The sequence below is a fragment of the Cyprinus carpio genome, chromosome A16 (assembly GCF_018340385.1).
Source record: "Cyprinus carpio isolate SPL01 chromosome A16, ASM1834038v1, whole genome shotgun sequence".
NCBI classification, from domain to species: domain Eukaryota; kingdom Metazoa; phylum Chordata; class Actinopteri; order Cypriniformes; family Cyprinidae; genus Cyprinus; species Cyprinus carpio.
The window spans coordinates 4,211,564-4,236,551 of record NC_056587.1 but is presented as its reverse complement, the minus strand read 5'-3'; the positions used below and the strand labels follow the sequence as shown (position 1 = coordinate 4,236,551).

Below are 24,988 nucleotides of genomic sequence, written 5' to 3'. Positions count from 1 at the left end.
CCAGTCACATGATCCTTCATTCTAATATGCTGATTTGATGCTCAAAAAACATTTTATTATTATTATGTTAATACACTGAAGACTGGAGTAATGATGAAGAAACTTCAGCTTTGATCACAGGAATAAACTGCATTTAAAAATACATTCAAATAGAAAGCAGTTCTTTTTAAATTGTAAAAATATTTCACATTACTGTTTTTTTGCTGTGTTTTGGATCAAATAAATCCTGGCTTGGTGAGCAGAAGAGACTTTAAAAAATAATAAAAATCTTACTGTTCAAAAACTGGTGGTGTATATTATTTTTATTTATTTTTTATTTTTTTTTTGTAAAATTGTACATGTAATTATTTTTTGTAAAATAATAAATATAAAAATACCCAATGAAACAATGGATGCCTTTTTCATTCATCTTTAAGTATGTGGAGGACCTGGACATGTTTCAAGGCCTGAAGGTCAATGTCATGTTACTTATATAATCTATCAATGCAATCTTTATTCAGCCTAAGTATGTGTAGCCTACTGCATATTGGGGAACTGTTGATTCTATCATTCAAATGTTAACACTTTATGATAAGTGGAATAAATCTTTAGAAAATGAAATGACAATTATACAATACCAACTTTTACAATAAATTTGCATACTTTTACAATACCAAAATCTGATTGTCCCCCTTTAAATTTGATGCATTTCAATTTTGCCTTGGGTAGGTCAAAATCGTTTTTTAATAAATGTGAATTTATCTCATTACATAAATGAACATGGTAAGGTTTAAAAGTTTTAATTGACAATTAGCCTACTTTAATCAACATAAGCATTTTAGGAGCTGTTATGATGACAAAATCAGCTCCGTATATTAGACATATTAAATATATATTAGATTTAAGTTGTGCCATTTTAGCCTAGACATCCTTTACAAAAAATAAGAAAAACGTGTATTAGTAAAACGAAGGACAATATTATTTTATTTAGATCCCATTAACTTCCATAAATTGCTTCAACATACTTCCGGGTTTCCAGGTACGGGGATGGGGAAATCACATGAGGAGACGTATTTGATATGGGCGTGGCTTTCGTTTACGTCACACTTGGATGTGGGCGGGGTTGTGTCGGGATGGGCGTGACTTCTGCCGTCACACTTGGATGTGGGCGGGGTTGGATGTCCACCGCAGGCTGCAGCGAGCCCTACTTGGAATACTTTCAGATTCATGACTACATGTTCATCAACTACATGTTCAAGGAACAAGACCATGTCCTCCTCCTCAGTAAAAAAATAAAGCAGAAAGGTTCCAGAGCATCAATTCTGTCCTCTGAAAATTGATCTTTCTGTAATTTGTCCATGGCCTCATCAACATCTTCATCCTCCATACAGAGTACTTTGGGCAGCTGAACAGAACCAAGCAGCACACTTGACTGCTCCAAACACCACTTGCTGCTGGCTTCCTTTAAATCTCTCATCAACTGGTTCTGTAAAATAACACAAAGAACAAGGGAGATACCATGGTAAGAAACCAAAAGCATTAATTCAGAATTGTTCAAAAAAACAAAAAGAAACAGTTACTTTGACTTTGTTGCTAATCCTGTAACAAAACAGTGTACCTCTTGTGATGATTCAAGTAGTACATCCTCCATCACAGGAGGCAGTACATTTATACTTGCATCATCTGCCTAACAATTTATGAAATACAATCAGATGAATATTACACTTGAGTGTGTTAATTTTAAAACTGCATATTTAAAGAGAATTTCTATTGTGTCTGACCCACTACACAGTATATATACCTGTGATGATGATGATTCCTGAACCCAGTGTTGTGGCTCTTCCTGTTAGTCAAACACCACAGAATAAGCAAACATTCACAAGGTACCATGACATTATTAGTGTCATTTTCTCAAGCAAATGCTTTTACCTGACAGGTTTCCTTAGTCTAAAAGCAGGCTGCCGATCACCGCTTAGTGCGGCTTTAGACTCCTCAGTGAAGTGTGCAAAAACCTTTCCGTGGCTGTAAAAAGTGACAATATAACACATTGTTCCATAATTTGTTTAAATCCATGAAATTATTATTATTTTTTAATTAAAAGAAATACTGTACCTATCCAGCCCATAGTTCTCCATTAACATCACACACCACCATTTACGCAGTTCTGGGATGTCCAGCTGCTCATAAGATGCAAGTTAACCCCTTTGAATATTTAAATCTCTCTGACTCAACAATATTGTAAAGAAGTACTCACAATTGTGTAGTCAAACGAGGAATCCATCACCATGTAAAATGCAGACTATACAGGAAAAATCATTGAGGCAAAAAGGATTAAAAACAGCCAGAGGATAAACAACAACAACAACAAACAATCTTACATTAACATAAAGACACCAAAGTCATTGCCATAAGGTTGACCTGGAAACCCCTTCAATAAAACAAAAGAAAGATGAGTGAATTTAATATTTCAAAAAGTAATACTTCGAGAGATCATGGAATTTACCTGTAAGTCAAGGCCTGTCTTTTCAGTCCAATTTCCAGGCATTATCCTGTTTGCAATATCCCTGTTGATTACAAAAAATAATAATAAATTATAATTTGTTTATTTTTTTTACATTTGAATTTTCCGCTGTATAAAAACCTTCATGCACATTTAAATCTGTAGAACTGTTTCTCAAACTGAGGTTCTTAAAAGAGCTAGGGATTCCAAAATAGTTTAAATATGGCTTGCAACCATGTACATAACATTAACACAATATTGATTACAAACAAGAGCTCAAGTCATATAGGGACCATCTAGTACTTTCAGTAACCGCTGAGAAGCCTGTTCTACAACCCAAGTACAAACCTTCATGCATATAAGAAAACATCTGAACAATGCATGCAATACTATGAAATTCATGAAATAAGTCACAAAACTGTGACCATAATCAAACAACTGAGCATACAAGCATTCTCAGTTCAAACAGATTTCTCAGATCATAAGCTTCACAATGACACAAGGTGTTTAAATCTAAAAGGTCATACCGGATACAAATAAGGTCTGAGAAACCTGAAATATATTAGAACAAGTACAAACCTTCATGCAATTAAGAAAACAGCAACAACTGAACAATCTCTGAAATAAGATGATCTTGCCACGTAGAGACAGTTCATATGAACGTGACCATTTCTGAACAAAAGCGCAACGCGCATTTTATATAAATTCATCTAAAGACCTCAACAGAGCTTTGTATCTCTGGGCACCAAATCCAAGTGGTGTCTCATAGCATTTAGAGTCTAAAAAGAGAATTTCTTTCTGGACTGGCTTCAAAACCTAAAGAAAATGTACAGTATTGATTTTTCTTAATTACATTAAAAACAACACAATCTGCCATTTTCTATTTTCACATTTGACAAAAAAAAACAAAAAAAAAAAAACATTGAAAACACATTAAAAGTTATTTTAAAATGTGTACATTTACATCTATTTGGTACTTACTGCAGTTTTGCACTGAAATCAAAGCACTATGGTCATAAACAGAAAACACATTTTTTTAATCACTCAAATGCAGTGTGAATACGTACACACAACTGGTAGAGTCCTGGTGTCCAAACTGGAATCACAAGTGTGTCTTTTAAGTGAGCATCATCCTGACATGATACAGAAAGTTTAAGTAAACATATAACTGAGCATAACAGGGAATATAACAGCATATACTGTACTTACAGGCAGACTCAAAAATGGATCACAGTTGTTTGGTGGCAGCCATGTTGGTACAACATAAAGGTCAACTATGTAAATGTTCTTGCCCTGCAGGATATTGTGTATACAAGGCAGAATTCAAAACATGTACTGTAAATACTCAAGTATTGTAATTTTTTTATAATATGTACACTGTACCAACATATAAAGCAATGTAAAACAGCCATGATCTTACAGTGGACTCCATGTCTCTGTTCAAGCCCAATGTCCAAAAGTCAGCACGGGTTAAGACTGTGTTGGCGGTTCGAACAATCAGTTCATTTCCTGGTCTCTCAATGTCCAGTATATAGTTGAGCTATAAACAACAACAACAGCTTTCAACATCCAAAAAGTACCACCGAATTAAATTAAACTGTTATATTAATTATTGAAACTAACTAGTTCTTTTTGAGCTGGATGACTTCCCAAAGTCCATGACCCTCGACAAGCTGCAATATTTTCACACTTTGTGAATACCTCACATTGACGTCCACAGTTTACTGTATATATTAAGACAAAAGTATTAGCATAAAGACAAAAAAAAAAAAAACCCCATTGAAAGTTACAAGAAAAAAGTCACCAAAGTCTTTCTGGTTTAACTGATGTGGATGGTGCTGAACAGTTTCTCTGTCACTGGCTTGTTGGGCTGAGAAAGAAAGGGTATAACAAGTTTACTACTGCAATTTATAACAGAAAGCAGTGCAGCATAGTTTTTGGCTACTAACCTAGAATTGCTTGTCCTAAGTCAGAAAGGGTGATATTTTCAAGACCATGAGGTCTGTGACCACGTTGCAGCTGTACTTCCAGAAGCTTTTGGTTTGTGGAAGTGTTCTTGTGATGAACAATGTTGCACATAATGAAGATGTGCGTTGAAGGTGCCATGTTGTTGAGGAAATAGTTGTTTTTTCGCAAGCTTGCAAAAAACTGCTCTGCAATTTGACTATTCAGCCAACCCTGTAGCTCTGGGACCAGGCTAATTCTTCTGAGTACATCCTGGGGGTCTTTCGTGTTTGATTCATGTAATTTGTCATACAACACGTAGTGCTCGGATGATCCAGTTATGGGATGGCCTTTGGAACTTGAATTGTCTGTTTTCTCAAACAGCCAAGGAAGAGACACCTTCAGTTTGCCCTGCTTTGCTGAACTGATGCTTTCTGGTGTTGGCTCAGCAAGTCTCCCTTCGTGTGGATGAAACGGGATATCTGTAGGTACACGCAAATTACCATGCGTGGCCAAGCCTCGTGCAAAATCATATATACTAACATTAGGAATGTGCTTCCATGACAACAGCAGGTGCGCAAAATCCCTGGGACTCTCTGCTCTCAAATTAAACTTTATGCTATACACCACACCATGTGGGCATAGGATGACTGACCAAACACCTGGATAAGCCACAATACAAAATTGAATAAGGACATGTAAAAATTGAAAATTTTCAATAGTTATGTCATGAAAGAAAAATATCATTATTCCCACCTGACGCTCCCCAAATTTTCTGGAACATTTTGTCATAGGACTGTCTGTTCTGCATCTCTGCTCGCAATCTTGAAATGAGATCCATGCGAGAACCTTTAGAGTCAATATTGCAGGCCTTGCAGAGTTTTCTGACAACACCAACCTGTTATATAAAGTAAGAACATAGTCAGAACAATTCTTTTAATAAAGGGAACATGATTCAACTGTAGCAATTAGTTGGATTTTCTCAGAATTTATACCTTCTGCTTCATCAGCTCATCCACGAGACGGTCTTCTGACACATTCATCATTTGCGCTTCAGCTGACGTGACCTTTGCTGTTGTAACTTTTGCAAATTCTGTGTTCAGTACAGTGTGATCCATCCTAGTTTTGTGTCCTATCCATGGAGCCCACCTTGAATAACTAGGTTGCACAGCAAATGGATTTTTGGTCTGGCCTGAGACAAATGCACATATTTAGAAGTCTACATTATATAAACACTGAGACAAAGTACAATTTTCTTGTGGGTTAAAAGAGAAAACACTTACTGGGAACAAATCCTCGACCAATCATCTCAAGATTGACTGATTTCCAGAAATCCTCAATGTCAACTTCCCCTCTAAACTCAGGTGGAGGCTCTTTGAGGTCACTCACTAAGAAAAAAAAAATTATATAAATATATACAAGTACATTTACTTTGTTACTTTGATTATCGTATTATAGCAAACAAACTCTTACCTGACATGCTAAAAACACCCTTCTTGTGCAAATCCATAATAACCTCAGGGGGATGGTAACCGCAGTTAACACAAGAATAGATGTAGTCAGTATCTGTCAAGGCTTCGAAATGACAGTACCCATGGAGTATGGTGTCTCTGTTGGGGTATTTTACTCCCCGGAGGCCCTCCAAAGTGTCTATAGCCCTGGAAACTGATATGTGGTTCTGGAATAGACATAATGACAATGGGTTAATTCAATTCTCTGAATGGCTTCTTTACTGGATGGGAACATTAGTTATAAAACACTATGTAATAAAGACAAACCTGTAAACTGTGTCTTAGATATAGACAAAGCTCGAGACTCAGAAGCACATGATCATCAAAACTGTGGAGACCATCCTGCCATTCCTGGTACCGATATATCATATTACACCCTAGGCATCTTCTGGTGTAAGCCGGAGATGTCTAAAAATAGTAAAAAAGAAATAACATTCATAATGATTATGATACAACCTTTTATAAAGTAGAAACATAAACAAATGCTTTGCTTAGTTCTGAGCTGTTTCTTTTCATTTGAATAATGAATGAATATATTTGAATATTGACCTTACCATCAATGACACTTTCCATGGTTACAATTTTAGTTTTCGCAGTAATCAGTGCTGGCTCATCAAGTGCAATTTCACCATCGCAGATCATACAAGTCATCTCCACTGGAAGATACCTTGATGGAAATGTCTTTGATTTGGCCGCTGCTTCTTGGAGATTACCTGGAATTTCTTTTTGTTATATATATATTCCACAGTGTTTTGAAGGTGAATTGGGGGAGTGTCCATGTGCTCATCTAAGTGCGGTGGACACGAGGTGTCACTCAATTTAGTAGCTTTCTCTGTTGTGAATAAGCTCTTATTTGTTTGGAATAAGTGCCATTTGGCAATGTTTTTGTGAGGGCAAGACATTCGGGGCTTTGCACATGGGCAGTGCCAAGTACCAGCAGAGGAATTGTATGTGACCATTACTCTCCCAAGGTGACTGTAGTGATGAATAAAGGCTCATGTACGGAGAGGGTGATTTGCTCTTGGGATTTACCTAATGCCACCAACACTGAAAATGGGACATGAGCTGCCTATGCTGATTTTTGCCTTTTCAAACAAACTGCCTTCTTTGCTTCTCCTATGAATCTGAGCTTCACCATCTCATCAAGGACACTTGATTCCAAGAACTCCTCAAATGCTCTCTCACAACAATAATCCAGTGGACGAAGGTGTTCACAGAGACTAAACGTGTGTCCACTCCGGTGAGCGACATTCCTCCAAGTCACACCTAACATAATGAGCTTTGCCCCACGTCTTTCTCTGTACATGAACTGGTACAGAGAAACCATGACCACTTCTTTGAACTGCTGACAGTCCATTTGATGAGTCAATACACACACTAGAAAGATGTGAATTCATTGTAATATCTTTTGAATGGTCAGTATGTTTTCGGTTAATGTGGATTACCAAGTTCTTTTTTAGCACAGTGACTGAACAATGTGGGCATTTAATCACATTTTTGTTTTTTGATGACTGTGAACCTGTTTTTGCGGACAGAGGAACCGGTGCAGGTGTCGTTGTGGACACAGGAACCAGTGCAGGTGGTGTTTTAGAGGGTTGTGAAGCCAAAGAGGGGCGGGGTACATCTGAGGATGAGCATATCTGAAGGTGAGCTTCCATAACATATCTCCTGAGAACAGTGTTGCTGCAATTGGGGCAATGGTAATGAGCCTCACTTCTGCAGGGCAAATGGCAACGACGTAATCTTTTGTCTGTAGATAAAGCACAGTATAAAAATCAGGAAAAATAATACCAAAGCATCATTAGAAATCGATATTCAATAAATTAAAAAAAAGCAATCAATAGCCAGGCGATGACATAATTAGGTACGCTAACTTTGAAGTCTTTATTTAAATAGTGGTTTACACAGCACAAATTGTTACAGGGCAGCACATTATATTTATTTTAAGGATAATTATCTATGACTGTGTTTGAGCCTCTATAAGTAAGCTACAGCTACAATAAAATAGAGTAACGAACCTACCTTGGAAAACAATTGCCTTTTTTAAATGGACTTCCCAGTGTTGCTTGATGTTTTTCAGGGTGGTTGGCTTCAGGGCAGGGCATAAACTGCAGTGATACATAGTGCAACATGAAGTGCACTGTGGCAAAAGGGGACTTTCCGAAACTAATAATATTGATTGATGCATCTGTAAGAGCAGGATAGAAGAAATATAGGAAATGTCACTGAAATGTATCTGATGTTTGGCTTTCTTCAAGACGCACCGGCTATGGGAGAGTATGAAAACCTCGAGAACATGTCTCCGAGCTGACGTGAGTGACGCGCTGCTAATGTGTGGAGCATCGTGTATCGCTGTGTTCAGAGATCACTCAGGGAGGTTTGGCTATTTTGATTCTTACTGCAGAACATCAGATGGTTTGCCTGCCGATGAAAACACAGGTACTGCTGTAATGCTGACATTCTCTCTTTTAGAAGACTTGGTTCAAAGACTCCTCCTGGTGTTCCAATGGTGTTTTGATCTGAGAGATCAGGACCAATTTGATCTTCTGCCTGTGTCATTCATGCACATAACACCTGAAAGGTGTCAAAGCAAAGACACGTTCCTTTGAGTGTCAAGCTCTTAATAATTTAGAGCCCTTTCATTCATCCATCTCTACTGATAACACCGAGCTAAAGAGTGGTCAGAGTAATCCTACTGTAGATTCAGAACAATGTGTTCAAGTCACAGATCCAATTCAGTGGCCATGTGATGAAGCTGCATCAGGTGATCATCTGTTGAATGAAGAAAACCAGACAGATGATCTAGATCTAATGGATAAAACTAACATCACTGATCATTTAGAAACAGATAGAAATGTCCCTTTCAGAGGAATTTCTCATAACACATTCCTGCATGGTCCAGTTGCAAGCAATGTGCAGGGTGCATCTACGTAATAAATGGCAAAAAAATCAAGATGGCAACATAAGCCAACATATAAAAGAAATGACTACAAAAATTGTGCTGAATACAAGGAAAGACAAAAAAAAAGCAATGAAAAACAAGTATTGGAATAATGAAAATTACAGAGAAATGCACAAACAAGCCATGAAAGACAACTATAAATATACTGACGAGTACAGAAAAAGAAAAAGAGGTAAGGTAAATAAGTGACTACAACAATGATGAAAAATTCAAGAAAAAACAAAAAAACTATATCCTTACAAATTACAGGAATAATGCACAATTCAGGGAAAAACAAAAAAACTACATAACTGCAATTTACAGGAATAATCCTGAATATAAGGAGGAGCACAAATGTTACATGACTAAAAGGTATTCGAAAGATATGCTTTTCAGGCAAAAGCAAAAAGACAGTTTTACAAGAAGAATGAAAAATTATTTGAACTTCTTTCAACAAAGAAAGAGAAGTTTCAAACGGCTTTATCAGCATGATCCACATTTCAGAGCACGCCAGAAAGAATACTGTTTGTTCAAATCTCATAAAAACAAAAGACTCTTGCACTACTCAAGATATAGTGTGCAGAACACATAAGGTGCAGATACAAAAAAATTGAGCATATGCGCCAGCAGAGAGAAATATGCATGAATAGCCAACCAGTTCAAATTCATGATCTAGTGTCATTACAGGCATTAAACACTTTTAAAGATGTAATAAAACAGGGACCAACATATGTTTGCACATGCTGTGCGAGAGCACTTTTCTCCAATCAGGTGCGTAGATGTGATCATGAGATTTATCAAAAGAATCCAACAGTTGTTTCCCAGTGTTTGACAGGTAGCTATGTTCACATTTCTTATGTTTGTATTTGTTAATGTGATTTGTAGAAAGGATAAACTGAATGGATCTGTCACTGCTGCCATGCAACGCTTTTGAGAGGTGTAATGAGGTGTAATGACAGATATTGCTAATAACCTTCAGTTTACTTCCATTCCTCCAGAGCTCTCTGATTTAAATATTTTAGAAAGACATGTTATTGCAAAGTACATTATCTTTGCTAAAATAGTATCACTACCTAAAGGTCAACAAAAAGGCATAAAGGGAGCTGTAATTTCTGTTGCATCTGAAGTACAAACAACAGTTAACTGTTTTCCCAGACCAAGAAGTGAATCACAGCTGCTTACAGTGAAACTGAAAAGACGTCTGTGCTACCAAGGTCACTATCAGACTATGAATATGCATAAGGTCTTGTCAGCATTAGGAAAACTGAGAGAAATTCATTCAGAATATAAAGATATTGTTATCAACAGTGAACTCTCAGCAGATAAAATGCTCAATGATCACGAACATCATGATCATAGTGAACAGGATGAACAAGTGGACATTAACAGCAGTGGCCCGAGTGAAAACAATAAACAACCAAGTGATGACAATAAACATAATGATTCTACTGGTGATCCTGAAACTTCTGAAGGGCAACCCCCTGGTCTTGTTTTAGATACATGTCTTCAGCCTCCAGATCTTGGTCAGCAGCTGTTGTCTTATGATGATGGAATATTTTGCATTGCCCCAGCAGAGTGAAACACTCCTGCAAGCATTTTTAAAGTTTTTAATCTTGAATCAATGGCGTTCCCAATACAGTTCCCTGATGGTAAGAATACACTTGATGAGCCTGAAAGAGCAAAGCATATTTCCCCCAGCAGGTACTTCAACACAAGGCTATTCTCTGTAGATAATCATTGCGCAAGAGATACAGGCTACATCTTCTTTGCACAATTTGTGACTGAAATACACATGGCCACATCTAGTATGTCTATCCAGCTGAGAAAAGCAAAACCCATGACCCGTGATGGACGCAGAATAAACTGTTCACTGCTGCAGGATAAACAGGAGTTAGAAAAGCTTGTGAATAATAAGGAGGCAACACGTTTCATGCAACCACTAAGAGGGACTCCAGCATACTGGGAGAAAACTATGCGTGACTTATTTGCTATGTTGAGACAGCTGGGCACTCCCACATTTTTCTGTACGTTTAGTGCTGCTGAGATGAGATGGCCTGAAGTGATTACTGCTATTAAAGCACAACAAGTGACTGTGAACTTTGATGAATTAGACTGGTCTGAAAAATGTGAAATCCTGAGAAGCAACCCGGTCACAGCCATGCGGATGTTTGAAAAACGTGTTGAAGCCTTAATGGGGGATCTAATCATGTCACCTGCTCGGCCTATCGGTGAGGTAATTGACTTTTTTTACAGAGTAGAATTTCAGTTACGTGGCTCTCCGCACATTCACTGCTTATTTTGGGTGAAAGATGCTCCAGAGTTCGAAAATGATGAAGATCAGGATGTTTGTGATTTCATTAATAAATATATCTCATGCAAATTACCAGATCCAAACAAAGACCCAGAACTGCACAGAATTGTAAGTGAAGTGCAGATGCACAGCCGTAATCATTCCAAATCCTGTAGAAAGAACAAGAAGCACTGCAGATTTGGATTTCCTAAACCACCACACATTAACAGAACCACAATAACCCACCCCAGACCTCCTCCTGCAGAACAGTCTGATGATGAGAATGGATCAGAGGAAAGAGATTATGCCAGTGTTGCAAAAGAACAGCTACAGAAGGTGTGGGATCTACTGAATGACTCAAGTCAGAGTTTTGAAACCATTACACAGCTACTTAATCAAGCAAACATGACTTATGAAGAGTATGAGAAACATATTGAGGCTCTGTCTACTTCAAGTTTAATAGTTATGGAGAGACAACCACAGGACTGCTGGGTTAATGGCTACAATCCAATGTTATTAAGAGCTTGGAATGCAAACATGGACATACAGTTCATTCTGAACCCCTACAGCTGTATCATGTACATGCTCTCGTACATTTCAAAATCTGAACATGAGATGAGTGATTACCTGAAGAGAGTGAAAAAAGACTCAAGCCATGATAACCTGTCTGATCGTGAGTGCATGAAGCAGGTCATGAATGCCTATCCAAAGAACAGAGAAGTCAGCGCTCAAGAGGCAGTCGCTCACACATGCAGTCTGAAACTGAAATCATCATCACGTTCTGTCATTTTTATACCCACTGATGACAATGCTGTAAAGATGAGTTTACCAATGAGGTACTTGCAGACCATGGATGATGACATGGAGAATGTGTGGATGACAGGATTGCCAGACAAGTACAAGGCCAGACCAAACAGAACTGAATTTGAGAACATGTGCATGGCGGAATTTGCAAGTGAATACCGCATTGTTTATGGAAGACAGAAAAATGGTAAACAAGTTTTGCCACTCCAACAAAACATGGGACACATACAGAAAAGAACAAAGGGAAAACCTGCTGTTATTAGATTTGCTCGTTTCTCACAAGAAAAACATGCAGACAAATTCTATGGAACTCTTCTAAAACTGTACTTGCCATATCGCACAGAAGAACAGCTGAAGTCCACAAGATTCCCAACATATAAATCATTTTATGCATTTGCTTCAGTAAAACTACTAGGAACTGATGAACTGCAGCCTGTGTTCAACACTGTAAATGAAAACTGTAAGAAATATGAAAAACACAACGAGGCTATTGAAAAGGCAATTGAGGATTTTGAACAGAATGGGCCAATTGAAGATTCATGGACTACACTGGCACCTGCAAATGAACTGATCAGATTGGAGAGCATTATGGAACGTGAACCCACTGATCCTAATGAAGTGAATGAGCAAGAAGACATTCCTGAATACACAGCATCTACCTCTGTCAGTAACACAGCTATGCCACTCATGGAAGCTGCCCAGCTAAATCATGCACAGATTCGCAGAATGTATCAGAGCTTGAATCAAACACAAGCTTCCATATTTTATGCAGTTCGAGACTGGTGCAAAAGATGTGTCTCAGGTGAAAACCCGCAACAGTTTTTATATTTCTTGAATGGAGGAGCCGGAGTTGGTAAATCACACGTTATTAAAACTATTCATGTAGAAGCATCCAAAATCCTGCGTAGGCTTCCATGCATGCGAGATCATACTGACATTTCACAGCCTACTGTTCTTTTAACCGGATTCACAGGCACTGCAGCCTTTAATATATCAGGTAAAACACTGCACTGTCTTCTGAAACTCCCAAGAAGCTTGAAGCCTCCATATGTGAACTGGAGACTGCAACAGATAAAAGGAAACCAGAAACCTTTTGGTGGATTGTCCATACTCGCTGTTGGTGATTTTTTCCAGCTGCCACCACTTGGAAGAGCAAACCCACTCTGTGTGTATGAGGACCATGTGCTGGACTTCTGGAAAGATCATTTTCAAATGATAACACTGACACAGGAACCACTAAAAAAAGGAACAGTTCGAAGGCAATTTCCCATGAAGTTTGCTTTTGCATGCACAATCCATAAAGTCCAAGGAATGACAACAGATTGCAGTGTTGTATCTCCAAAGCACATATTTGAATCAGGCATGGCATATGTTGCACTCAGCAGAACAACAACACTCAGCGGACTGCACATCACTGACTTTGATGAAAAGAAAATTTTCTGTAATCCAGAAATAAATGCCTCCTTGGACAACATGCCAAAATCTGACGTTCACAACGTCCAGCCCCTTCTTCACATAAATCAGTTCTTAAATTCACATCATAACACAGAGGGACTGGAGTGTCATTTAGATGATTTGAAATGCCATCATGAAATTTTACTGGCTGATGTTTTGTGTCTCACTGAAACACACCTGTCAGGCTCCGCTGTTCCTGCATACCTGCAGCCGGACACAAACTACGCCCATTTGGCAAATAAGAATGGTAGTGGAGTGGCAATTTATGTGAAGAACAGCTTTCAAGTTTCTCCTCTAATATACATACAGAATGTTACTGATCTGGAATATTTGGTTTTGAAGATAGAAGCCCCCAAATAAGCACTTCTTGCAGTAATTTACAGACCACCCAGTTATAATTTAAAATGCCCTCTTGACATCTCTGGAAATCACAGATTTCAAGCCTGTTATAGTGTGTGGAGACTTTACAGTTTTTTTTTCAGTCACTTTGGTGCATTTCTCACATCACTATTTACATTTGCACAACAGTTAGTTCAACCTCCACATCATTTAGTCATTTGTGCACTTCATAGTAGCAGTTTCTCATTCCTTCGAACAAATTGCAAATGCTTTTGGACATGCATCAATTGCTTTCATACAACTCTCAGCTGTTTTATAGCATTATCATTTGCTTATGTCATGTCAGTCAAAATTAACTACTTGTGAATGCTGAATAGTCATTCCATATAAAACTAATAGTCCTCATTTCACTGCTGGAGTCATTACATACAAAAATGTTGTCAAGCTAATTTTACACATTTTTTTAAATCTTTTTTTTGTTTCTGAAAATGTCTCCTAAATTGAACAATTTCTCAGAATCTCAACTGTGATGTAGATGAAATTATGTGGCCAGACAGAGAGGAACGTCTGGATGTGCATGAATGATTACAGTACTATGTATGTTGTATGTTCAGTTCCAATATGTACTGCAATATTGTTTACAGTTGCACAGCTCTACCCAAAGGGAGTTTATGTTTGTTGTAAATAAGGGTGTAATTTTTCTTTTGCATAATGCTGTGAACAAATTAGAACTGCAAAGATCATATGCAGTAAAAATGTGAAACATATTCAGTGTCTTGTACCAGTTACCTCACTAAATACAGTAATGTGTAACGTTACTCTATTTTTCAAATGGCTGTGCAAATAGTATATAGTGCTGTCTTGAGCATTTTCAGGTAGTGTCACCAAGATCTGACTTTTTTGCATTGGAAAGCATTGACAGAGTAAACTGTCATAATGAAAACATGACAAAGCCATTTGATCTTGTTCATAAACAATGGTGTCAGGACTTTTCATCATGATGACACTGACACTTTCATTGACAAGACTGACAAGATAGAAATAGTCAGATGATAGATAGATAGATAGATAGATAGATAGATAGATAGATAGATAGATAGATAGATAGATAGATAGATAACAGAAACCTGACATTAAGCAACTACAATGAACAGTCAAATTACCAAGTGACATATCCATGCAGTTCTCTGTGGATAATAGATTTTCTATAAAATACAAATATACACTAGTGCAGTTAAGGATATAGTGCTGTATTTGTTACACAAATGTGAGCAAGGGAAAGATTACCTAACACAACCTGGCTGTGGACATTCATGTGAATGTTTGTGTTGAATTCCTTTTTTATGTCATTAAGACGTTTCTCATTTTTTCTGACATTGTAATGATGTTTCGCATGAGGAAAATTGTGGATGGTAATGCCATGTTCATAAAGTAGTTATTTTTCTTTAGCTTTGAAAAAAGCTGTTCTGCAGCTTTGCCAGCTAGTTGAGGCACAAGACGAAGCTGCGTCAGTGAATCACGAGGGTCTTTTGTGTTGTCTTCGTGAAAGCGGTCATACAGAACATAGTGTTCTTCAGAACCAGTTATTGGATGACCATCTGGATGGATCAGGGGTTGGTTTGAGTAACCTTCCTTCGAAAGGTGTGAAAGTTATGGGTTGCCTCAGGTTTGTATGGGTGGACAGTCCACGGGCAAAGTTGTATATTACAATATTAGGCAGATGCCTCCAAGACAGAAGCATATCTGCAGAATCCTGTGGACTTTCTGCTCGCAGATTACATTTTATACTGCACACTATGCCACAAGGGCACCTGATGACAGCCCAGCCTCCTGGAACAGACAAACGTACAACAAAGATAAGCAAATTGTTAAAAACACTTTTTCTAATCCCATGAATGACACTGGGCCCTACAATGATCACAGGTCATGACGAAGGGCAGTGGCGTTGACCTTAACAATGTAGACGTTGAGAAACTGAACTGGGGCTGAAAAAACTTTAAAGATGCAGTGCTTCAGAGTAAGGGGCATCTCTGCTCTGAGCAAATCACAGAGCTCTCCATTCTCACTCACTTTTCCTCCACTTTCCCCATGGTGTGAGAAGAATGTTTTCTTTATAAACTATGTTGTGCCCTGTCCTGACCTGTGGTCCCCTGGACCTCACCCCTCACCTGTATGGATGTGCCTTCACCCTGCCCCACTACATCCAATCAATTCAACTTTGGGAAAGCCCTCTGAGGCGACTTTGTTGTAATATTGGGCTATACAAATAAAAATTGAATGATATAATCAGCGTGCCCTACATTACATCATATTTCATGTTATTTTTTATTCATATTTCACTCATTTAGACAATGAGTACACACATTATACCATGAATTTCATACTGCACATTTGTTTGCCATAATTTTGTCCAAGACAAAGAGCAATGATTTAAACACTGCTTTTGGATGAACCCACAAAGTGGCATGGATGTAGTAACAGCAAAAGAGAACAAAGTGTGGTGTGAAGAGGGGGGAGGTAGGAGAAGAAGACAGTGAGGAGAGGACAGGTCTTCCCATCTCCAGGTGAGAGGTACACACACTGCTTCTGCTGCTAAAAGAGGCTGCATACTGGAATGGCTTTCAAAAGATCAGCAGCTGCCTCTACCCAATTTCATATTGTATACACACTGACATGTGCCGTGATAATGTCTTTATAGCAGCCTATTATTTAACGAACGTGTTAATATTAATGCATGGGCTGATTTATTAGCAGATTTGCATTACGGTGATTAGGCTTGCACTTGCATCACATCCAATGCACCTCCCCCAGACGGAGGCCACAACACACTCCAGTGTCAGACCAACACCCCCCAGAGCTGTACGCCACCAGTCACTCCCCAACCAGTGCCAAGTGGAAAATAGGGCCCATTGTGGCTGTGTGACTTTGCACATTTCTGAATTATTCGTAATATTTCAATGCAACATTGAGGTTTACCTGAAGCAGCCCAAATCTTTTCAAAAACCTTGTCATAGGCCTCCCTTGACCTCATCTTCTCCAAAAGTCGCAGGAGTAGATCTGTGCGAGAGCCTTTGGCATCTAAACCACACTCTTGACACAGTCTTCTTATCACTTCCACCTATCACATTAAGTGCATGTGTGAAATAAAATGCCAACACTGACAAATCATACAAAATTAGCAAGAAATATTTTACTTTCTGCTTCTACAGTTCGTCTTTTTACTTTTTTTCCGGTCTGCAGTTTTAGCTTTGTGCACTTTCTCAAATTCAGTGTTGAGAACAACAGTCGCTCTGCACGTCTTACTCCCAATCCAGGGTGCCCAAAAGTTGTAACCAGGTGGAACACAAAATTGGTTGTTTTTTTGGCCTTTGGAACAAACAAACATGTTAGTACATCAAAGAATTTGGATTGTACCCCTGAAAACACTTATGAAATTAAATAATGGTTACATGCTATTTCTGGTATATTCAATTTCCTTACTTGAAAAAAATCCTCGAGCAATCCGTTCTTCTGTCAGTGCCTTCCAAAACAGATCTAAATCCACCTCTCAATTAAAATCTTGTGGAGATTGTGATATGTCACTCACTAAAGAAAATAAATACATACTATAAACCAAAGACTTTCTTCTCTGCAACTTATACCCATAAAAGGAATTTAGCCAGAGAGATGAAAGGATGCCTTCTTGTGGAGGTCCATTATGACCACAGGCGGATGGTCACCACAAGACACACATGAATACTGATATTCATGGTCAGTTAGGGCCTCAAAGTGGAGATAGCCTTGGATAGTCACCTCCAAGTACTCCACTACTCTGCTGACTGCTGTATGCACCTGTGATAAAGAAACCACACTTAATCAGTACATCTTATTTAAATCAATATGATGAAGAAATCCTATTGTTGGAAAAAATGTATAATGATTACCTGCAACAGGTTTCTTATGGTGAGGCAGAGAGAGAGATCAAGGAGGACATGGTCATTGAAATTATGTAAACCGTTACCCCACTCTTGGTAACGGTACACCATTCCACAGAGAGGATGGAATTTGTAGTAGGTTGAAATATCTGCAGATACAGAATGTAAAAAAATAACAAAAACAAAAAATGGTTTAGTATTTATTCATAATTAAAATAAAATAAATGCTGTAACAATGATCCACCTTGCACAATTCCTGTAGTTGTAAGAATTTTTGCTTCACGTGTAATGCAGACAGGATCACTGAGAAATGTGCAGTCTGAGCAGTGGTAGCACATTGTCTCATCAGGGATTAGGTGTTGTGGAAATTCCTTATAGACTGAAGAAAGCCTTAAATGATTGGGAATAGTAGATGGTAGCTTTTTATTCATTAGGATATATTCTACCATGCTCTTTACTTTAGAAACATCCTTTGTAGGATAAGTCTCACTTTCATCACTTTCCTCCATCGCTGTTGCCTGAAATTCTTCTGCGCTTTCAGTGCTCTGAACCTTTCGGAAGAGTTCAGGGTTCACTTGAAAGAGGTGCCATTTTGCTATGTATTTATGGGTGCATGACCTCAGGGTTTTTGCACAGGGACAGTGCCATAAATTCTTCTTGGTGTCATATGACACCATGACTCTGTCCAGTATACTATAATATGATATATTAGGCTTGTAGACCGATATGAATCTTTTTGATGGTGGGATTCCAATCTTGGATTCAACTGATAGTGGTGCATTTTCTTCTTGGGCTAGTTTTTGACGATCGACATACTGTTTTATTTTGTCCTGCCCAAACCACTTGCTTTTAACCATTTCTTTTAAACTTTCTTCTGTGAGTGAAGGTGAGGTTAAAAAGGTTTTGCAGTATGAAACTGACTGGAGGTGAACACACTGGCATGACAGCAGTCCACTTCTCCAAGCCAACACCTTATTAGTCTGGCACTCATTTAATTCACATGAAACACGATGTTGTTCCCCCCATATTTTAATTTGCACATGTAGTGGAGTAGAAGCTCCATGAATACTTTTGCGGACTATATAGACTCCATTCTGGGGGTCTATGCACTCACTGTCAAGATGGGATGAGGAAGTAATGTCCGTCATTTTTGGGCTGTGTTTGCATTCTATATGTCTTTTTAAATTTTTATGGTGGCATATCAAATCACGTTTGGGACATTTCTTTAGTTGCTTTGTTTTTTTTCGACCATTTTTTTTGAAGAGCCTAGAAATGCCAGAAGTGGTGGGCAGAGTCGTAGCAGCGGAGGGAGGTGCATGAATGGTGGGCAGAGCTGTGGCAGAAGTTGTGGTGGCTTCAGTGTGAGGGGTTGGTGTTTTTGTTTGCAGAGTCCTTAATGTTTAATAAAATCAGGTTTTCTTAAAATTGTTGATTTGCAGTAGAGGCAGTGATAATGTGGCTGACTTCTGCAGAGCCGTCCACATCTGTGTATTGTAATTCTGAAAAACAGCAGTATAAGATTGCACTTTGAGTTTGTCTTACAATTTTTCACTATAATAAGATGTACACTTGCAAATATTACCTTCATGCTGGACCGATCTATTGAAATGTGCCTGCAGATGCGTTTGCACTTTTGCCAACTGTGTTGGTTGGAAAACTGAGGCATCACAAATGGACAGTGGAAATGACTGCAGCATTTGATGCACTGTTTTAGTTCTGGCAGAGACCCCTCTTTTTGAATTGTAATATCCATCTGTGAAAAAATACACAAGTCACACGCAAATTATTTAGACAAGCAAACAAGGCTCATATTGTCAATTCTAGGCAGATTACTTGATATATTGATGAAAATAAACTCAAGGCCACATTTTATTGCAAAGATCTTATTTGTAACAGGGGTGTGATTCTTCCGGAAAAATCCAGAAATCCAGTTTTTCCTACCTGAAAATGATGCTCTCGTAAATCAAGATGGGTCGAGTATTGGTAAACATAATGACCGCTCACCGCTGTCAACATTTTTTGTGCCTCTGATTCATGCCGTCACTCCGCAGGTAGTCCAATCATTTGTCACGATTGAAGTTCAAAGTGTATGCGCACCGTTATGAATGCGCGCACACCCAACCATCTACTCACGTGAACCGCTTCAGACTGACGAAGACAGTGAACACGGATGATTCAGGTGATCAAATCCAATATATTGTCTTTCATTTTTATATGCAGGTCTAGTAAAATTTAACCAATCTATTGATCATTTTTGTCATGATTCCATAGCATTAATGTTAAACGATTCTGGGCTAACTTAGCAAAGTAACGCCATGTTGGTTATTGCTTACTTCTAGCTAGGAAAGCTTAGCAGCTTCTACAAGGCTCGAAATTGCCAACATTTTTGTCGCATATGCTCCTAAAAATTTAATCTGTGCGCACCTAAAAATATATTTGGGAGTAATGTTATATGTGCGGAGCATATGAGCATATCTGTCCACTAATGACACGTCCGATTTGCGAACTAATGACTCCTTTGAACCAGTTCACTTTAATGAATGCTTAAAACTGATCTGGGTCGAGTTTCCCGATAACCATGTATCTTAGCTCTGAAGAGCGCTCTCTACGTGCAAGGTTACAAACGCTCGCCGCAATTCCACGCGCTTTTCCCAAAACATTTACTTGACATGAACGCGTTCTACGTGTTACTTAAGAGTTGCTGTCCATTCGCGAAATTCGTGCTGAAATATAATGGAATCGTATTCTGAACATTGAACCTAATAATCGTCATCTATTGTGGATTAGCAATCATAGAAGTCTATAATAAAGCACATACCTACAGGCAGAGGCACTGACAAAATGGCTGAACAAAAACACAAGAAAAGATACTTTTCAAAAATATAGAGGGAAATACAGTAGGTAGACAACAAAAATGAATAATACCGCCGCCGCAGGGCCGCGGCGTTAACTGCGTTAACTACCGCCAGGTGGCGCAAAGGGACGGATTGCGAACTGAATGTAATTGTAAAATGAGATAAAAGGAGGAGGTAAAACAACAATAACATTATGATATAACATTGTTACATCTTTAAAAACCATTAAAAAATTTACAGTGAGTTAATTTCAAAATGTAGGATAGTCTTAGGCTACAGTCTACTCATCAAAAATTAAAAGAAAGACCTTTACACAAAGGATCTTATGCTTGCTATTGTTATTAAACAGTCATTAAATATAAGGCCTATATATACGGATAAAAAGCTAAATGTTTTCATTTCGGTTCATTCTTGGTTTAAAAAAAAAATCCTTCAGGTTCCATTTGCAGATCGAAATGAGAACGGTCCAGAATTTAGCAATAATTATTATTAATTCTGTTATTATTCTTGATTTTTCAAACTGCTAACACTTTGCATTTTTGAATTATGCCTTTACTGTGTGACCAAAAATTCCGTATCCGTCGATACTGAAACACGCGTGAACTACAAAGCCTATTTTACCTAATGAATAATAGTTAAGCTTGAAATAGGCAACATCATGAATATGGAAACGTTTGGATTTCTCCCGAATGAGAGCCCAACCTTACCTTATGGTTCGCTTTAAATTATTATTCATTTATTTTTATTTTTTTTGTTTGTTTATAGCTAAGCCTATATTATTATATACTGCAATTGTATTTATCCATTAGAATTATATATTTGTAATTCTTGTTCTGTTCTGATAAATTTGTTAAATTTAAAGGATTTGTTGTAAAGTGAAGAGAACTAAAAATATCCTGTTGGCACATTATAACATTATTAGGCCAGCCGTTATTATTTCTGAATGTAATAAAATGCAACTTATACATTACTTATAAATTTTCTTCCTCTCACAAACTTAATTTATTTTTTAGCCTGTTTTTAAAAAAATATATAATAATAAATAATAAAAAAAAAAAAAAAAACATGCAGCAAACGAAAATAGGCGATTAATCGGTTAAAATTTGTTACTGTGGGTTAACAGTAATTATAATTATTATATACTTAGGAACAGAGTCTGGGCCTAATCTAGGCTATCCAGGGTTTTTTTTTTTTCTTTCTTTTTTTTTCATGACGAAAACTTTGTGCAGCACATTAACTTCGCACGCTCAACCTGCCTCGCGCGTTGCTCAGCTGTGGACGATTTCAAAATGTTTGATATAAAGGTTGATGTCCCATTCTATACAGGAATTGTTCATTTAAAAAAAAATCTAATTATATTGTTAGTTCTAATTATATTGTTAACACAAGTTCATTTAGGCTATTTAACATGCACTGTGACATTTAACCCTTTATAACTTATAAACTCCTTGAGATTTTAAAGTTAGTTTAATAGTATTGTAATTTTCAAGGTTTTAAATGCTTAAATTGTTTATATGAATTAATAATATGTTATCAGGTTTTAATTGCTTAAAATTATTTCTATGAATTAATAATATGTTATCATGTTTATTCTTGTAGAAAATAAGTGTTTATTCTTTAAGAAAATAAGGGAAAAAATAAGGGACGATCCATATATTATTTATATTTGTTTTGCTTCACCTATTTATGTAAGCTACAATTATTCAAAAAAATATATAAAATAAAAAATAATGTCATTAAAAATGCCATCGGCCTGAGTAAATTTGACCATTATAGAATTGTGACTTTAAAGGTTAGTGATTTAGGAGGTGAAAATACTGTGAAATTACAAATGTTATGGGATTTTAAAGCATAACAACTGAAGGTCTGTGAAACGTTAGCCAATAAAGCATTTTTTTTTTAACAATGGAACTTAAAGTTTTGAACTAAAATATTATTTCAACCATATAGCCTGTGAATAAATAAAATGCATACTTTTCAATGAAAGAACACTGAGAGTTTGCTTCTGGTGTTTGGATTTGTACTTCAATATAATGAGCTCCAAGTTTAAGAATAGCCTACACTGTTTTTTTCTTTCTCTCTCTCTCTCTCTCTCTCTCTGTTTAACTCTCTATTTAACAGCATTAACTTACAATGAAATACATCTTCCTTCAGGTAGACTGAATGTTTTTCTGTCTTGCTAAATGTTGGGCTCATGATCAGTAAGTTGTATTCGCTCAAATTGATTTAGTTAAATCAAAACTTGCAGACTTTGAAGCTGGGTCAGTTAGAGCTCCCGCTCGCTGTGAAGCGGGAGCAGCTGATGGAGGACTCCGCTTGGTCTTAAAGCCTTCCTCAAACGCTATGTTCACAAATAACAATGATTTTCGTAAAATAATGATTAATTATCAATTGATAATTTGTTATTATTATGGTCTTGTGAAAACAATAATATGGGCTGGCGGGAAAATAATGAATAAAAGAGTAGGGCTGCTGTGAGTGCAGGCATGTTTCAACCCCGAGTAACATGAGAACACACCGTTCCTCACAGCCAAAAAAAACAGACCGAGTTCAGTTCAGCTGGAGGGGGCTGCAGGGGGGGGGGTAGTTCAGTATAGCTTGTGGGGGGGTTGATATAAATGTGTGAATCTCTTGGTTTTTCATATGCACAGTGTCTTATGAGGGTTTCAAACTTGCAGAACAGGTTTAGATAGGACGATTGCCTCGTCATTTTGGTTTTAGGGCAACTTTGAAGAAAGGTTTTGATCCACTTCAAATGTTGACTACTATATAGTGCAATATAGTTTATTAGTTATTATAACTTAATTTCAGAGGTAGTTGCCTTAACTAAAAATAAATAAATAAATAAATAAATAAAATAAAATAAATAAATTCGCAAACTGTTGCGTTAATTTTTTGTTTCATCTAAACAATATTTTTTAGACTATGAAATATAAATTCTCACAGAATGTAGCCTTTTAATAACCAATATATTGAACCATCTCTTTATGTTTTTCTAAATCCCAAACAGAGTCCAGACATCAGTATGATCCGTCAATGATGTTTTATAGGCTTTTTTAGATTTGGAATACACATGTGTTACAGACATGACAAAAAAACATTTTGAAGTTTTTGGAGACATTATTATTATTATTATTATTATTATTATTATTATTATTATTATTATTTTTTGTAGCCTATTTAAAATGCACAAACCAGAAGCAACAATATCTGCAGAGAAGGGTTGGCCATTCTCAAAACATAAAATATCAATTTTATTTCAATTTTCGTTTTTGTGTATTTTCAGAGGAAAAATCAGTGTTAAGGCATCTCTCCATTACAGACCGTTCTGAAAGAAGAATTTATACAAACGTGTATAAAATGCTTTAAAAACTTTAACAGAGATGTCTAGAGGATATTTAATAGATCTGCCCCCACGTAAGATTTTTCTAGTTACTAGTCGTTCATTTGTCATTATTCAACTAACCGCAGGTTTATATTACATTTACAGCTATAATCCATAATGATTATATATTATATATTTTTAATTATTTATTAATAAACAAATATTTTCTTGTCGGCTGCAAGATGAAATTCACAGTGCTGACTCTCTCCACATGGACGCGCGTGCCTTTAGAGAGAAATACAACCTTCACAGATTACATAATGCTTTCGTTTTGAATTGATTCGTTTAAAAGACATTTCAAGCTTTCTGTAGATATATTTCTCATGTATGTGAGACACCACAATTTTAAGTTAATTCATTATCAGGAAATAAATCACGTGATCTAGAGGGCGCCTCCCTGTCCTGCATGCGCATTAATAATTTTCGCACAAAACAATACGTCACAATATGAATAATTATTCACATTTTGCATATGCATTACAACGTAAATTATTTTTTTAAATGCAATTATCCAAAATAAAACCAAACAAGATTTGTAATGAAGATAAAACAAATAAGAATAAATGCTGCGCGTGCACTCAGCATGACTCGCGCTGCGCAGATCTTGCACGCAGACATTTTACACACCTGCATTTAAATGCGGCTGCAATTTTATTTTTTTACTTAAATTATATGAAAGCAAGTAAAGAAGGCTCCCTTTAAAATCACTGAAGCTGTCTATTAATGAAGCTCTTTTTTTTACATCATTTGCACTTTGGTGATTATAATGAGAGAACTTGAGTTTAATCGTGAGGACGTTTTATTAATCCGTCCATTCTTTAGAATTTCAATGATTTAGCTAAATCGTGTACAGTGTACAGACAAATATATTTTCCCAAGAAGTTGTCTGTCAAAATAAAGGACAGGTAACGAATAACAAAAATGCATGTTGTTTTATTAATGGAATTTTTAAAATATAAATTAAAATATAGGCCTAATATATGAGAATATTGACATTTTGCATATAAATCCATGTAGCCTAGCTCACTAAAAATAGGCTACCACTTTTAATGCTCTGATGCAAAGTAAACC

The 24,988-nt window shown here is 37.0% G+C and overlaps 2 protein-coding genes and 2 long non-coding RNA genes across 4 annotated transcripts; all 4 read right to left on the bottom strand.

The window, feature by feature from the left end:
* Window positions 1–1,622: 1,622 nt before the first annotated feature.
* On the bottom strand, window positions 1,623–2,228 carry LOC122147958. The gene is made up of 3 exons (XR_006161937.1): window positions 2,092–2,228; window positions 1,909–2,001; window positions 1,623–1,822 (listed from the first exon to the last, which is right to left on the bottom strand). It is a non-coding gene; the product is annotated as an uncharacterized LOC122147958 (long non-coding RNA).
* Window positions 2,229–3,560: 1,332 nt separating this feature from the next.
* On the bottom strand, window positions 3,561–4,176 carry LOC122147959. The gene is made up of 3 exons (XR_006161938.1): window positions 4,103–4,176; window positions 3,689–4,019; window positions 3,561–3,612 (listed from the first exon to the last, which is right to left on the bottom strand). It is a non-coding gene; the product is annotated as an uncharacterized LOC122147959 (long non-coding RNA).
* Window positions 4,177–4,278: 102 nt separating this feature from the next.
* LOC109053981 (HMG domain-containing protein 3-like) lies at window positions 4,279–6,507 on the bottom strand (the record flags this gene model as incomplete). The annotated part of the gene is made up of 8 exons (XM_042771888.1): window positions 6,484–6,507; window positions 6,202–6,342; window positions 5,897–6,101; window positions 5,707–5,811; window positions 5,419–5,615; window positions 5,180–5,321; window positions 4,429–5,085; window positions 4,279–4,349 (listed from the first exon to the last, which is right to left on the bottom strand). Coding segments are annotated over exons 1-8 (1,542 nt in total), but the record flags the coding sequence as incomplete, so codon positions are not given.
* Window positions 6,508–17,619: 11,112 nt separating this feature from the next.
* LOC122148066 lies at window positions 17,620–19,532 on the bottom strand. Its single transcript, XM_042773343.1, has 2 exons — window positions 19,260–19,532; window positions 17,620–19,176 (listed from the first exon to the last, which is right to left on the bottom strand). The coding sequence occupies exon 2, from the start codon at window positions 18,823–18,825 to the stop codon at window positions 17,878–17,880; it is 948 nt and encodes a 315-aa protein (XP_042629277.1). The 5' UTR covers window positions 18,826–19,176; window positions 19,260–19,532; the 3' UTR covers window positions 17,620–17,877.
* Window positions 19,533–24,988: the final 5,456 nt, after the last annotated feature.